The 17,424-nt window shown below is 34.6% G+C and overlaps 1 protein-coding gene across 2 annotated transcripts in view; it reads left to right on the top strand.

Moving 5' to 3' along the window:
- Window positions 1-17,424, top strand: part of TMPRSS15 (transmembrane serine protease 15) — a gene marked incomplete at both ends in the record, with an annotated part of 135,444 nt that overhangs the window by 79,071 nt on the left and 38,949 nt on the right. For both annotated transcript variants that reach the window (XM_080695445.1, XM_080695446.1), the window contains 3 exons: window positions 7,853-7,963; window positions 9,941-10,073; window positions 15,628-15,723. In XM_080695445.1, the coding sequence (XP_080551571.1) occupies window positions 7,853-7,963; window positions 9,941-10,073; window positions 15,628-15,723 (340 nt within the window). The remainder of the gene's footprint in view (window positions 1-7,852; window positions 7,964-9,940; window positions 10,074-15,627; window positions 15,724-17,424) is intronic.

The raw sequence follows: 17,424 nt of genomic DNA on the forward strand, positions 1-17,424 counted from the left end.
ATTGAGAGATTATTTTGTGTGTGTGGTATTGGGATGGAAGCCAGGGGACTTCTACCTCTGGGCTATATTCCCACACCTATTTTATATTTTTATTTGAAAACAGGGTGTCACTAAGTTGCGGAGAGCCTCTCCAAGCTAAGCTGAAGCTGACTTCAAACATACGCATTCTCCTGTCTCAGCCTCCCAATTCTGGGTTTACAATGGCCAGCCTCACACCTGGCCTGAGAGATGATTTTTAATTTCTAACATTTTAAGTTTTAACATTTATTTGAGGTACTGTTTATTCTTCTTTGCCTAGCTGTTTGATGAAAAACATTGTTTGTCCAGTTCTGGAATTTATTTGTTAATTATTTTTTGTCATTAACCTCTTTGAATATTGTCTTTAGTGCTGATTAGAAGATAGAAATTCTTTCAGTTTCTATTTTAATAGAAAGTTTTTATTTCCCCATAAAATTTTAGATATTTTTGTTGGATAGAATAGTATTAGCTGAAAGTTGTTTTCTTTCAGAGATTGGAATATGTTGTTCCAGGCCATCATAACTTTCATCACTTGTTTTGGGAATTCTGAAACAATTCTTATTTGTTTGCCACTGAATGCCACTTGATATTTTACTTTTGTTACCTTTAAGATTCTCTCCTTAACATATACATTTGTCAATTTGTTTATTATTTGGAACTGTGAATCTTTTCTCTGATCTAGTCTACTGGAGGTTCTATGTTTCCTGTATCTGTGTGTCTACCTCTTTTTCTTATTTGGATAATTTTCTAATAATACTTCTTTGAAAAGATTATTGATTACTTGGTTTCAGCTTATTTTCCTCCTTCTATGCTTATTACTTTTAGTTGAACTTTTTAAAATTGGCCCATACCTCTTTAATATTTAATTTGTGCTATTGAATTGTTCTTTCTAAATTGTATACTATGCGTTCATTTTTGGAGTGGTCATTTTCTAAGAGTTGGATTCTACTTTCCATATTGGTCTGGTCTACATTTTGTAGTTTGTATTGATGCCTTCACTTCAATGATTGCATCCTTCACTTTTTTCAGAGCTTCTTTCTGATTCCTTTTCAGGGTGTCAGATTCTTACTTTTTGTGACTAACTAATCTCACTTAACATAATCTGTTCTCCAGTTCCATCCATTTCCCTGTAAATGACCTAATTGTGTTTTTTTTATGGCTGAGTAAATTTGATTGTGTATATATCCCATAATTTTATAATCCATTCATCTGTTGATGGACATCTTGGCTGGTTCCATAGTTTGACAATAGTAAATTGTGCAGCATAGATATACATGCATTAGTTTGTTAAATTTTTTAATGTCAAAATATGGAAAGCAATTACAGAAACAGGGACTTGGCAGGAGCAGATGGGCAAGCTGTTGATAGAGAAACTGACACACATTTCTGCTGAGATTGTTGCTCAGCTTTTGTGATCATTTCAGGGGGAAAAAAGGCCAACAGGTATATTACAAATTGTTTTAAGCATTTTTGTGCTTTATTCACTTTCTAAGATATTATTAGGATTTTTTAAGCATTCAATGAAAATATAATTGCATAATATATTCTGTGTATCTTTTATTTATCCTACAATATCCATATGAATGTATTAAGATAGGTTACCTATAATTGTTCTCATATTGCTCTTTTCTATTTTATAATTTCCATTTTTATAGTAACCGGGATTGAACCCAGGGGTATTCTACCTCCAAGATACATTCCCAGCCCTATTTTTTATTTTTTATTTTTATTTTAAAATAGGATCTCACTGAGTTGTGTATGGCTTCACTAAATACCTGAGGCTGGCCATAAACCTGTGATCTTTCTGTCTCAACCTCCCAAGTACTGAGATTAGAAGCATGCACCACTATGCCCACCTCTCGTTGCTCTTTTCTGATTCTCATCTTCATATGGAGTTCAGGAGTACATATCAGGCAACTTGGAGGTGGTGGATTAAGAGATTGGAGTCCTTGCCAGATTGTGCGGTATGTGTCTTAGAGACCAACTGAATTCCACTTAAAACCAACCATATGTTGACTAAATGAGGCAGGGCTACTAGAGACTTCATAAAAAGAAGATGGGGATATTCAACTCTTAGTAATATTTCTTTTCCATAATATATCATGGTCATAAAATGATCAGAAATAAGATTTCAGGGTCCAGAGAGACTTAAACTGTTGGGTTAAAAACATCTTAATGGCCGGGCATGGTGGCACATGCTTGTAATCCCCGTGCTCCTGTTTCCAAATAAGTATAAAAAATAGGTCTGGGAGTGTAGCCCTGAGGTAGAAGGGTTTCCAGGAAACCCAGTACCATCAAAAAAAAAACTTAATGAAGCTAAACTACTATATATTGCAAATAATTAAAATCAAATTTATGTATGTAAGAAAAAGTTTTAAAGAGCTTATTTATGCCTCTCCTTAGATTTTATAATTTCTGTTCATTTCAGCAACAATAAATCATTTTTCTCTCTTCAGCATTTTTCTTCTCCTTAGCTACTTAGTGAAGCCCTATACAACTTAGTGAGATCCTGTTTCAGCATCCAATTTATTCAACTTGCAAAAACAAGTTAATTTTTCTAAGTTCATAGGGTATATAATCCTAATAACTTTGGCTAAAGCCCCAAAACAAGTTATGATTTTTGGATAGTGACACGTATTTTCACTAAATTTTTATTCATATATTTAAATTTATTTCTATTTAACTAATTACATATAGGATGTAAACAGTAGTAAAAAATATAATTATAAAAAATTTATATGATTATAGTATATTATTGTCAGAACTCATTTTTACATAACGATTTTAAACTATGAAAAATATAATTAGATAACTTAAAAATAGCTAGTGAAGACTAACATTTTACAAGTATATTATTTGATTATGTGAATGGATTAGTGTCACTAACCTTGTAAAATAAATATAGCACACGCCAAAATATAGATTTAAAGTAGAAATATATTAATACATACACATGTGTACCTACTTTTAAGCCTTCCAATTTTCTGAAGAAAAACTAATATGAGAAAAATAAAATATTTTTCAGTCAAAATAGTAATGTCTGCCTGTAGAATATGTAATTGTGTTTGTCCATTTTTCATCTCAGTAATTTGGTTAAAAATGTGTTTGTGAAACAAATTGCTAATTTCATTTGCAAGAACCTCCCTAATTGTATTATATTTTGAGACATGAAGTGTATTTTCTCCTGGTCTAAAAAAGTTTATAAAAACAACATGCTCTGGCTTTCTAAAATACTTTTATTAAGATAAATTGCATTTGTACTTGAAAAAAGGATTTTTCAAAGTTTAAAGCATACAAATACCTGTAAGCATTGTTCTTATATATCAGAAGGAAAATATTAGACTTTTTTTTATATATCTGGTCATTTAGAGGGAAAAGGTATGTAATAGACACGTAGAGTAAGGATGTTAACTTTTTGTGTGTGTGTGAGACTGGGGATGGAACCCAGGGGCATTCTACCTCTGAGCGACATCCAGAGACCTATTTTATTCTTTATTTTGAAACAAGGTGTCAGTATGTTGTGGAGGGCCTCACAAATTGTGGAGGCTGGCCATGAACCTGTGATCCTCCTGTCTCAGCCTAGCAAGTACTAGGATTAGAAGCATGCACCACCACACTGGCCTAAAGATGGTGACTTGAAAATACCAGCTAAAATAGGAACTTTTAAGGATTATAAATTTTATTGTTTATAATATTACCTATTGAGTACTCACTATAAGTATATTGGTAAGCTAAATACATTTCCTCTTTCTTTACTTTATTCTTATGATACAGATATGACAATAGTAATAGTACCATTTGATATTAAAGAAAATCAAATCTTTAGAAAGATTTACTTTATTTGTATAATATCCCAGAATAACAAAGGAAAATGACTAAATTGCAGCTCAGAACAAGATCTTATGATTTCAGAGTTTATGTTTTTAATACCATTCAAATTTAATTAGAAAATTTTGTCTTAAAATTGTAAAAACTTTATTTTTCAAATCACTAAAACTACTACCAACCAATTCCTTTAAATTAAAAGCTGAAACCGGGTGTGGTGGCACATGCTTGTAATCCCAGCATTTGGGAGTCCAAGACAGGAGGATCAAGGTTCTAGGACAGCCGCAGCTACTTAGTGAGGCCCTCTGCAACTTAGTGAGACCCTGTGTCAAAATAAAGAATAAAAAATAGGGCTGGGGGTGTAGCTCAGAGATAAAATGCTCCTTGGTTCCATTCCTAGTACCACAAAAAAGATGAAATTCTTGAAATTATAAATCACACTTTAAAAAGTGTTTTACATCATGTAAACTATATTATTAAAGTTCATGCTGATCTTGAGGCATATCAATCATTAAATACACATTTATTTACTGAATTTTTAACAAAAATCTAATTTCTTATTTTTGTGCCATTTTACCAAGGGTTGGGCATAAATGATGAAGAAACATGGCAAATTGGGTATTACACCTGCTATACTGCATATTCATTTTTCAAAATAACTGGCCTGAATAGCAATATGGATAAAAACATACTGATTTGTTCCCATCTCCTTTATTTCAAATTTTCCTGTTTGTTCCTGGATATTTAACAGAAATCTTTACTTTACCAGTCATTTTAGGTATTAAATTATCCTAACTGGGTGACTAAGACTTAATTTTAAGTAAAATATACAATCATGTAGAACATCAAACTCTCATATCATCTAATACAAAACTTCCTTTATTTCTCAATCTAGGCACATACCTTGGTCTAATAATTTAAAGAAGAGGGTGGAATATTATCTTTACTTCATTTTTCATTTTCTATTTCTTTTATTCCACCATAGCTCCAATATTGAAAGACAGAAAAACGAGCTAAATTTATCATCATTGCAGACTTATTTTGGTTAACATTGGTTTCTGGCCAAATGCTAGCTCTATTTTAGAACACAGTTGTAGGTTTGGAGCACTACCCTCTGGGCCCCAGATTATAGCACTGTAGATATGGCTATATACATTCAAGGTGGTCTCTTACAATGCCATTCAGCTCTAAATTGCTACCTGGATTCACTCCCCTGTATTTTTAGGTGCTGGAGCCTGTTTGTCCCGACAGGCAGCTCTTACTTACAGTGTCCAGATGGCCAACTGTCAACAAACTTGAGGAACTAAAATCATCATCTTGCATAATGATTTTCACCTTACCTCAGTTTAGTCTCGTAATTTTTTTAAAGCGTGTCACGAAATCAGTCTATGTGGTATTGACCTGTATTCTACCTTATAAAATTAAATGATAGGATAAGATAGGATTTTAGTTATTCACTCACAAAAACACTCATTGGTGTGTGTCCTGGAGTGGTGATTTAAAATTTGTGTAATGCTAAAGTCAGAGTTAAAAAAAAATAAACCCTTACACTAATCTCATGGACAATTTTTCAGCGTAATAAACTTTGAGCTGGGGAGTGGGACATTTGCCTTACTTCTTCTAGGCAACCCAATATGAGCTGGTTTCCTTAAAGGATCCCAAGCTTAACTTGCCTGAAGCATCATTCTTCAATCCCCCACATGAAAATATTCTCCAGAGACCCTAGGTCTTATTTTTGGGAAAAAACAAAATAGTAATTTTTCTCCCTTTTCTTTTATTTCATTTTTATTGGCTGGAAATAGAAATTGTAGCTTGAATTTAGAATTTCTCTCAGACCTCAGGTTGCACAAGGCGGCCATGCTGGAGGAGGGATCCCTGGGGACATGCCCTGGGACAGTGTTTCTGCAGAAGACTGCTACAGCTTCTTTCTCCTCTCTTTTCTCTGCCACTGTGAGCTGACACTGCTCTCAAGTTTCTTTCTGCTTCTGGTCATTATATCTTAAGGACCTATGACCTGGTTCCTGCTTGGCAGCCAGCAGCGAGCATAAATGGACTATACATATATATGGACTGAAATTCCCAGACACATAAGGAAATAAGCCTTTCTTTATGTTGTGATCATCAGGTATTTTGTATCATAGTAGTGAGAATACTGATTGCAATCATAGGTGAGCAGTATAGAGAGTTGCTGAATCAGTTCTGGGTGTTTTGTTCTGGTGGTAGTTGATTTGTGAGTATGGCATGGCTATTTTTTTTTTTTTTTTTTTTTTTTTTTGGTGGTACTGGAGTTCCAGGAAGCCCTTCTACCTCCGGTATACACTCCCACGGGATATACTCCCAGACCTATTTTTTAACATTTTTTTTTTAATGTGGAAACAGAGTCTCTTAAGCCAGCGAGGCTGGCTCCGAACCAGCGCAATCCTCCTGTCTCCGCCTCCCAAGTGCGGGGATTACAAGCGTGCACCACCACGCCTGGCAGTACACAATTTTAGAGTGTAACATATTGATCGGTATTTTCAAATATAGGTCTGCAACCTATATTCTGAACAGAAATTATTCTTTCAAGCACCATTATATTTGGTCATCATAAATTGAGAAGGTACCAATGGATATTATTCAATTTGCTTTTGATATCCTTTTAACTTTAATTGTGATTCCTTGAAAAGTAATAAAATTGTTAGTATACATTAATATTCACAGTCACTTTCAAAATTTATATTTCCCTTTTTTTTAGTTTTATCAAGGGCTTTGGCTTCTCCTATATATGATTGTCTAAGTATCATGTAGATGTAAAACATTAAGCTTTTTATACTTAACTACCATCTACATTTTCAGACATTCATATGTCACATGGCCCCCAACAGAGTTTTTGTTTGTTTATTTTCTTGTTTCCTTCTAGTATAAAGCTGCTTTTCCAAAGGCATAATGAGAAATCCCCTTGAGGAAGGAAATTCTTCTTTCAGTGCAAAAACAAACAAAAAAAGACCAAGCAGTTAAACAGTTTCAGAAAACAGCAGCCCCTATTCCCTCTAAATGATTAATATTTCCAGTAGAACTACTTCTCTACAACTCACACTGTGGAAACAACCACAAACCTTCTTTACATCTACCTGGTTCCTTATTTTCCCAACCTTTTCATTGTCCTTTGTCCCCCATGTGTCAAGCACATGTCCTTGCTCCAACATTGCTTTTCTTGTTTAGAGGTTTATTTTTAACTTCTTATCATGTTATTGCTAGTGAGGAGTTTTCATTTTTTCTTGACTATTCCTTCCTGCTTTCTCCTTCTTTAATTAAACTCACTGTCTCCAACCTGGTCTAATTTAGGTTCCATCAAAGAGACAGCATCCACATTTCAATATAGTAAACATCTTGAGGTACCATTTAGGTGAAGATCCCAGGATAACACACCACTGACTGCAACTTGCGTATTCATTTGAAATAAAGGAATTTATTGAAGAGATTTTAAAATAAATTAGGAGGATATGTGCATCCAAGATTCTCAGCCTCATCTTGGAACTGGCTCCGATACTTCTAGGAAAGAGTTCTTAGGTGTTTAGGTTTCCCTGTATACTCCTTTATTAGCTACATATCTGACTTTGACACTATTTCTGAGGTATTCTAAGTAACAAAGTTTATACTTTTGTTTTGTTTTGTTTGGGAGTATTTTGTTTTTGTGTGCAAGTAATAGTGAGGTTGTAATCCAGTGACATTCTACTTCTGAACTACACCCCTAGTTCTATTTTTCTTTTTTTAAACAGGGACTCTCTGGGTTGCTGAGGGCTTAAGTTACTGAGGCTGAACTCCATATTCCTGCCCTTAACCTCCCAAATACTAGGACTGCAGGCTTGTGGCACCACACCCAGCTGTATATAGTGTCTTTAATATCAAACTTATTTCTACCATGTGCTGTAGCAAAGGGATGATGCTTAAATGCTCTCATATGCCATGGGGAGTTTAAAAACATCAAGTAATTTCTTTATTCCATATAATAAACACTCTTTTTCCACAGAGCCCTGCAAGGAAGATAACTTTCAATGTGATAATGGAGAGTGCATTCCGCTGGAGTATCTCTGTGACAGTCATCCACACTGTGAGGACAGCTCAGATGAAGCACACTGTGGTAGGCATTATTCCTATGAAAATACTTGTATTATTTCATCTCTATATCTGAAACTCTACAAATGTGAAGGACGCTTGCAAACACATTTACAGCAATGTGTTTTGATGATTCAGGGTGTGAACATCTCCCATCTCCCAGTGACTTCAGCATATCTGTACCTTTCTGGTTAGAATAAGCTATATAACATGCAAAACTATTTTTTTAAAATTTCTGTGAATTGGGCTGCACTTAATAACTGTAAATCTAAAATAACCAATATTCATATAAGAAAAAAATCAGAGATACAATATTCCAAATAATAAAATCAGCCACCTTGGCACTACTCATATTGAATATTGTATTCTGTTCATTACCTACAAAGCAGAGGCACCTGAATGCTTATTTATTACTGATTTTCATAGATTTGGTTCTTTCTTGGTTCATCAGTATCTTCTCCTCCTCCTCTTGCCTTGCTGAGTTTTTCAGCCCAGTTTCCTGTTTTCTGTTAATGATGTGCAATGAGTTTGAGTAGTTCTGATTTTTATTTTTATAGTTATATGAAGGAACAAACTTAAGTCTATCATATTTACATTTTTCTTTTGATTTTTGTTTTTATTGATACCTTGCAATCATGCATTATGCTGAAGTTCAAAAAGATAGAGACATACATGCACACAGCACTTGGTATGTTTTCCCCTTGCTCCCACCCTTTCCCCACACATGATATTGAGTTTGATATTGATAATTTTGAATATGGACATTGTATCAATTGAAGTGTTTCTTTCATTAGATCCTCATCCTCCCACTTACCTTCCTCTCCTAAACCACTCCGATAACTCCATTAGGGTTTCTCCTTTGTCTAGAGTTTCTTGTATTACACTTTCTTCCTAATTTAAATATATGAGGGAAAACATATGATCCTCTGTGTGTGTGTGTGTGTGTGTGTGTGTGTGTGTGTGTGTGTACATGGTGCTGGGGATTGAACCCATGGACATTTTACCTCTGACCTACACGCCAAGCTCTATTTTATTTTTATTTGAAAACAGAATCTTGATAAGTTAATTTCAGCGTCACTGAGTTGCTAAGGCTGGCTTCCAACTTGTAGTCCTATCTCAGCCTCCCAAGTACTGGGATTACAGGAATGTGCCACTAGTGATCTCATTTAGCATAATATTCTCTATTTCTATCTATTTTCCTGCAAATGATACAATAATTTTGTTCTTGTTATGGCTGGGAAGAATCCCATTGTATATATCTCATAATTTCATAATCTATTCACCTGTTGATGGACACCTAGGCTTAAGCCATGATTTGTCTATTGTGAACTCTGCCGCTCTAAACATAGATAGGCATCCATAAACAGAATATTCTGGTTTCAGTTCCTTTTGGAAGATACCCAGGAGTGACGTGGCTAGATTATATGATAGTTCAGTTACTAGTATTCTGAGAAATTACCATGCTAATCTCCAAAGTGACTGCACTAAATTTTTATAGTTATGTGAAAAAACAAATTAAGACTATTGAGTTTCTATTTTTCAACTATGACTTCCAACATACTCTTTAGCAAAACTACAATCTTTAAACTCTATATATCAAAAATAGTGCACGTTTTATTTAAAGGTTATCATTTACTCTTGTCAGTGTGTGTATGTCAGTTATTTTAACATTTTTATTGCAGAGTAAAAAAATTATAATTGTATATATTCATGGAGCACAAAATAATGTTATTAAATATATATACTATGTGAAGTGATTGAATTAAACTCATTAACCTATTTTTCATCTCAAATACTTATCACATTTTGTGGTGAGAATATTTTAAATTTACTTTCTTTACGATTTTTGAACTATATAGTACAATATTTTTCACTATAGTCACCATGTTGTTGTGCAAGAGATCTCAAAATAATTTCTTCTAAATAAAATTTTTTACTAACATCTCCATGTCCCCCCACCCTCCATTCTCTAAAAACTACATTCTCTTCTCTGCATCTTTAGTGCGTCTTTTCAATACCACAACAAACAACAATGGTTTGGTGCAGTTCAGAATTAACGGCATATGGCATGAAGCTTGTGCAGATAACTGGACCACCCAGATTGCAAATGATGTTTGTCAGTTGCTGGGACTAGAGTAAGTAATTCTACTCGACTATCATAAAAGTTCTCAAACTTTTTTATTGATATCAAATTGAGTTTACTTAAAATTAATAAAAGTTGTGAATTTGGCAAAGTTTATATTTGAAAGGAAATTAAAATCCTGGTTGACCCCACCCTCAATAAATACTAAAAGAATTTTTATAAATTTGATAAAAATATATATGCAAATATTGTATAACATGATATGCAGCATATATATGCAGGCACATTTCTCACATTTCCATATGTTTTTTCTATCATATAAATTTTTAGGATGTGAAATACTATTATTTTTTAGTATCCATGGAAGACTGGCTCCAAGATCCTTCATGGATAACAAATCTTGTAAATGTTCCAATTCTTATACAAAATAAAGTAATATTGGCATATAACCTATCCAATTAATTCCATATATATTGACTCACCCCTAGATTATTCATATTAAATGCAATGTAAGTGATATATAAAAGCTGTTATACTATAATGTTTAGAGAATAATGAAAATAAAAATTGCCTATACATATTCAGTGTAGACTCAGCACAGTGTGGATATTTCTACTACATAATTGGTTAAATGTACAGATGTGGAACCCACAGAGACAATGAGCTAACTATATTTCAGTTTATGCTACATCACAATAAACATAACCAGTCACAAGAATACTGAAGAAATATGCCTATGTGATTGGGGATAGACATTAAATAGAGAATTACGCTGTAATGGGAGAAATACAATGTGCTGTAGGAAAACCTAACTCTATGTTATCATATCAGGGAACTCTTTCTAGAAGAAAATCAATTCCACATAATTGTGTGCTATTTATTTGCATGTTTTTCTGTTCCCTGTTCAAGTTCACTCTTTAGTTCACTGAGCTTATTTTTTTGTGGATTATAGTGCTTCCATATGAAGACAGTGAAAAAGAACTAGATTTTTAGTACATGTACAACAATGATTGCATCTCCATAACCTTGGATACAATATTTTTTTTTATAAAGTTCAGGCACTTTCTTTCTCCTCAAAAGACTCAGGTAATTTTTGCAACGATTTTAATCTTAGGCCCCTTGCTTGCTTATTAAATAGTCACCATAGTGCTCTAATAGTTGAAATAAAGTTATAGCTTTAATGAAAATTTGTCTAGACTGGTGCATGGTAACTGAAGTTGAAAACTTGGTGGGTTTAAATGATGTGTGTTTCATACAGTGGAAAGTAATTAAGGAGTCAACTTATTAAAAAGGCACTGTGGTCTCTCCAGATTATTATGCAGATAGGGTATGAGATGCAATTCCCCACAGATTCTAGTAAATCATATGAGGCGTATTTCATCAATCCTTACTTTTTATATTAGGCATTTTAATTCCCTGCCATTTAAAGCATGCATAAGTAAAAAGCAATTTGAATAATATTTTATGTCTTCTGTCATGCTATGAAAGAAAATATTTTATACTGCAAGAATAAATGTTAACAAAACTTAGAGTTATAATTTTAAAAGATTTTTAAGGAAAAGACTTTCAAGGGTTACTAAGCCTAGATATGAATGATGTGGTTAATTTGCCTTGCCCAAGCATCAAAAGCTAGGATAAGTCATCAGCTCCATAATACTTTACAGAATTTAAATATTAGTGTGTTAAAATAGAGCTAATTATTTGTATCCTAAAATCCTATGAGGGGTTAGTGTTAATTTTTAAATCCCATAATAGTCCTGTGAAAGATATCTTCATTTACATGATCCGCAACATTGATTTAGTCATCTCATCCTCAAATCTGAAATAATAAATTAAACTATTTCAGTGTTCTTCCATTACAAAGATATTTTGGAAATGTTGGAGGAAAGGACTTTCAAGGAAATAGAACATAGTTACATCTTTTCTTAAGCATCGTTGACAAACCTCTTTCCAAATTTGCCACTGAGTCCTGGAAAACTGAAAAGCAAAAGTTGACAGTCTTCTAGAACTATCACTTCTCTCAGCCATTTTTTGGAAAATGCCAGAAGTTTGGTTTTTTTCCCTAACACTCTTATGACTATAAGATGACAAACAGCAGGTACCAGGCTGATCCATTGATTTCTCTCCTACGCTTAAAGTAGTTTTCCAAAAAAAAAAAAAGAGGAATTGATTAGGTTATGATAACTTTTTCATTGACATTACTTTCAGGTAAATGTCACAAAATTAAGGGCTTAAGTCAGAAAATCTAAAATTAATGAAACTTACCTGCTTGCTAATAATGGTTATAGAGCTAGGTACATTGTAAGTGAATTGCTATAAATGTGGTAAATAAATAAGAAATTGTAGCTGAAATGTGTCTGGTTCAATCATGGCATTTACCTAACTGTCCCATGACATGGCCATCCTAATGGGATGATTTGCTATTGAATTCCCTCCACCCACTATTTCTTTGCCTACAAAAATGCTGCTCTCTCTGCCTTCTTTCCTGCCAAAGCAATCCTTTTCTTTACCTCCAATCTGAAAAGAAAGGTCCACCCTTCTCCCTTTTTGGGTTAATCCCACCTGGCTCTATTCATTACTTAAACGTTTTGGGGTGTGAAATGAGCTATGGTGCCTGGCTGCAGTATTTGCAGCCTGCATTATTATTCTTTTCAGCTTTAGCGTGTCCAAAGGCTTAAAACATCCCTACCTAAGCTCCTGCTTCGGGGAAGAATTCTTATCACAGCACATACAGTCTGAGGAGCGAGACAAAAAAGAAGAAACCTAAGCAGGTCATGAGACGAGAAGCAGAAGATTTAATACCATGCAAGCAGCCTTAGGATATTCTGTTTTCTTTCCCTCGAATTCACCTATGAGCATATTTTATACTTCATCTATGACCTCAAAAATAATAATGGGTGCACATATATGCTTCTTTTCTCACATAAAATAAAGTTTTCCTGAAGTCAGGACAACCCTTTGAGGATACATGACCCATAAAAATGGTAATAAAGTTTTGAAATAAGTTACAGGAGGCATTAGTACGTCAAGAAGGTAATGCTATGTGGTGTTTCTATGTGATATTAAAATTTCTATTGCTGGAAGCCGTGTAAACATATAGTAGAGTTATTTAAATATGCAGATATAGGACTTCAAAAATGTAGAAAATGCATACTCTCGTTGTAATACTTGCAGAGTAGCCTCTCTAAAAGTTAGTGACTAATTTCTTGTAAGAAAAAGAAACAAAGACAGGGAGAACTTCAGCTGCATGCTTTACATAGAGAATTACTATAACATACTCTCTCTTTAATTCATACCTCAAAAGTCCTGAGATTTTATCTTTGAAAAGTAAAAAGTGACTCAGTAGTCAATCTTGTTTGTAAAACTGCAAGATGCTAAATTATGGAACATTAGATAGAGCCGCTATTGTCCCCGCTCTCTTTTAGTAGATGAAAGACATCAAACACTCTCAGTTTATTGAAGGTGTTGAAAGTAAAAGGAACCACCCTCTAGACAGTTCTTTTCTTCTTATTCATCCTAACAGCTTTGATTGCCCCTTGCAAATTCCCTAAACACAAAGTTGGCCATAGTCTAGGAAAAGCACTGGACCTTCTCTCAGAGAGGCAGCAGGTGGGTTTATAATGCTACTTAAGAAGATATGAACTACATGATCGCCCTGCTGGCCAGTGGAAGAGCAGGATGTTCCTAGCCTAAAGGAATATTTTGATAGAAAGACTAGAATCTAGAATAAATAAAGGAGACACGATTAGGAATTGAAAGCTAAACTCTCCAGCTGAATCTAAGGGAGAGAATGGGGATTAAGGCTCACCGTTGAGAGGCTCACCGGTTTTCTTGAGAAAGCAAGCCTAGGGACCAGAGGTCTTTTGTCGCATGCAGGTGGCTCTCCCCACCCAGTTGCAGTTCACCAACTGACACTTGGAGGTCCAGGCTACATATCCTGCTCTTAGAGCAATCAAATTTTTTTAGTACCTGTTAGGCTTTGAATTGAGTGAAATTTCAAGAACAAAGCAGTATATATATTGGTGGTACTAGGGTTCCTGGAAACCCTTCTACCTCCGGGTTACACTCCCAGACCTATTTTTATGCTTTTTTATTTGGAAACTGGGTGTCTTAAGCCAGCGTGGCTGGCTTCGAACCAGCACGATCCTCCTGCCTCTGCCTCCCAATCGCAGGGATTACAAGGGTGCGCCACCACGCCCGGCCAAAGCAATATTTTTTTAATACTTTTATTGGTGCATTATAGTCTCACATCACATTATAGTTCCTAGTGATAGTAACGTATATGCACACAGCAGTTGATCAAAGCAACATTTTGAAAGGCAGGAATACTGAAGATCTCCTTTCTATGTTGCCTTCAAGCAACATGCATTTCTTTAAAGATGCATTAGTCTCAATAAGAGAAATGCTTAAATGATGGTACAGCAGTCCTGTGAATTTAACACTTAAATCAAAACTAGTAGATAACATAAAGAAGTTAAATGAAAAAACAATCTGATACCCAAGTGATAGATGCAATAACTCAACTTTGTAAGATAATATATGTGAATATAAACAAGGACTAGAGACATTATGCAAACCCTAAACTTGCATCTCATGTCCTCATATAGTCAGATCTATACTCTCTGATTTATCTATCTGATCTATACTATCTTTAAAGCAGCAAACTATTTGAAGTTTTATATACACTCTTTGTTTCTGTGAAATCTCACTATTATTTTTTTCTTTTCTTTTCTTTTCTTTTCTTTTCCTTTCTTTTCTTTTCTTTTCTTTTCTTTTCTTTTCTTTTCTTTTCTTTTCTTTTCTTTTTGTCACTGAGGATTGTACCTAGGCGCATTCTACCTCCAAGCTACACCCCCAGGCTTTTTTGACACAAGTTCTCACTAAGTTACTCAGGCTGACCTGGATCCTGTGATGCTCCTGTAGTTGATTCAATGTCCACAGAAACAAAAGGGACTTTAGATAGTAGGAGAGAAACCCAAGTGGAGTGAGAGAGGTGGTCTTGAGGGGGAAAAAAAAAGGGTGGTAGAGGGAAGGAAACAATTCTGTGTACATTATGAACATTTGGAAAAATACCAATGCCAATCTTAATATTATATATGGGAAAAAGGGAAGTATGGAGAGGATGAAGGGAGGAACTCACCAGCTGCTGAATGGCTGTGTGCATGTATGTCCCTATCGCTATTTGCCAAAATGGTGCGAGACGCTAATGCACCAATAAAAGTAGTAAAAGAAGTCATATGCAGAGGCTAAGGAGTAATCAGGATATGAGAGAAACTTTATATAATAAAGGAGCCAGGAAGGTGGTAGATGAAGGAGAGTGAGGAGAGGGAAAATCAGTGAAGAAATCCTTTCCATTGACATTATGCTCATAGTGAGAATGTCTATGTTAATCTCAACATACTGTAAGGGGAAGGGGATGGTAGGGGAGGAGCTAGGGGGAAGCCCACTGAGCGCTGTGTGCAGGTACGTCACCATCACTAATAATTTTATTATGATGTGAGACTATAATGTACCAATATAAGTATAAAAAGATAAAGAAAATGTTGTGTATGTTTTTTTTATTTGTGCATTTATCTTATTTAGATGTCTTTTTTTTTCCTCCCTAGGAGTGAAAACTCATCAGTGCCAATATTCTCTACTGGAGATGGACCATTTGTAAAATTAAACACAGCATCTAATGGCAGCTTAATACTAACACCCAGGTGGGTCCTAAAATTTGTTCTTGGACTAGATGCACATGGATGAAAAGAAAATGGAATTTTGAAGTCAGTCAGATTTGAATTCTACCACAGACTAACCATATTATCTTGAAAACTAATAGAGTATTAAAAAGCAACATCTATCCTATGATCACAGATCTATTTTAACTTAGATCTTTTTTTTGTTTTTGGTGGTACTGGGGTTCCTGGAAGCCCTTCTACCTCCGGGCTACACTCCCAGACCTATTTTTTATATTTTTGAAACAGGGTCTCTTACGCAGTGCAGCTGGCTTTGAACTTGCGCAATCCTCCTGTCTCCGCCTCCCAGGCATGGGGATTACAAGTGTGCGTCACCACACTCAGCCTTAACTTAGATTTTTATCATTATTTCTGTTTGGGTGTTATTGGTAATTTTCATTTGAAACTGTTTAAATTGACTTCTGGATTTTTATAGTTCTATTAAAGGCCAGCAGTGGGTGTCAAGACAGTAGCTGCTAAAAGCAGTTACAGGCAGGGATTTAAGATGCAGTTGCTGGTGAATTTTGTTTAACATGCCTAATGGTAAAGAATAAAATATATAGTTATTCAGCTATTTATGAAAAGTTAGCACTTTTGTGATCTTCACCAGCAAAACAAATTGGTAAAGGAGTACTTTTATTGCCAATAAAAGGACCTTGCAGTTGAATGTTTTATATCAGTGTTTGCTGGGCCATGACTGGTGCTCTGAGTCTCATTGGGAAAGAAGCAAACATGTGCAAGTGAAAAATCATGCTTCTAGATTCTTTTCTGTAATGCTTTCTTGAACTTATATTACAATTTGCATATCGAAAATTTCATCTATTCATGTTTCACAGACATTTAAAAACTAGTAAAAAAAGAAAAGAAAAAATCCTTCAAAACCACTCAACATATTTACATGTATGTTTCAGAGCAGAACTAGTTCATTTCATGCATATGGACAAAATACTGTTATTGATTTACATTGACATCACCATTATAAGTATGCTCATGATATTTTAAATACACACTATTTATAGATATACTTTAACCTTTCACCAAGCCAGAGTTAGTTAAGTGTCCTTAATCCCTTCCTTAATTTGCTACATTATATTGTCTTGGCAAACATTCAGACATTTTCATTCATTCTTTCATCCATCTGGTTAGTTGATTTATGTGTTTATTGAAGAGATAATTGCACTTATTGCACTGCATGCTTTAGGAAATGTCCTTGTACTAGTGATTACAATAAAAAATAATTAAAGGGCTGGGCATGATGGTACAGCCTGTAATACCAGTGCTTGGGAGGCTGACACAGGAAGATAGCAGGTTCAAGAACAGTCTCAGTAACTTAGCAACATCTCAGCATCATAACAAGACCAAGTTTAAAAAAAAAAAAAAACAAAGCAAAAACAAAAAAAGGTCTTGGTATATCTCAGAGGTAGAATGCCCTGGGTTTAATTTTAATAATAACAATAACAATAACAAGAAGAAGGAGAAGGAGAAGAAGAAGGAGAAGAAGAAGAAAATGTTAGGAAAAATTATTCTCTCAACTGTGAAAATATACTGATCCACTCAACTTTTTTTTATCCTACCATGAGGCATGCACATGTTTCAGATCACCATTTACCTTCACGGAGAAAGAGCTATCTAACACCTATTCAGCAATCGGACCTGATGTAACTAGGAATGGTCTACAATTCATAC

Source organism: Muscardinus avellanarius (assembly GCF_963383645.1).
Source record: "Muscardinus avellanarius genome assembly, chromosome: 5".
Classification (NCBI taxonomy): Eukaryota; Metazoa; Chordata; class Mammalia; order Rodentia; family Gliridae; genus Muscardinus; species Muscardinus avellanarius.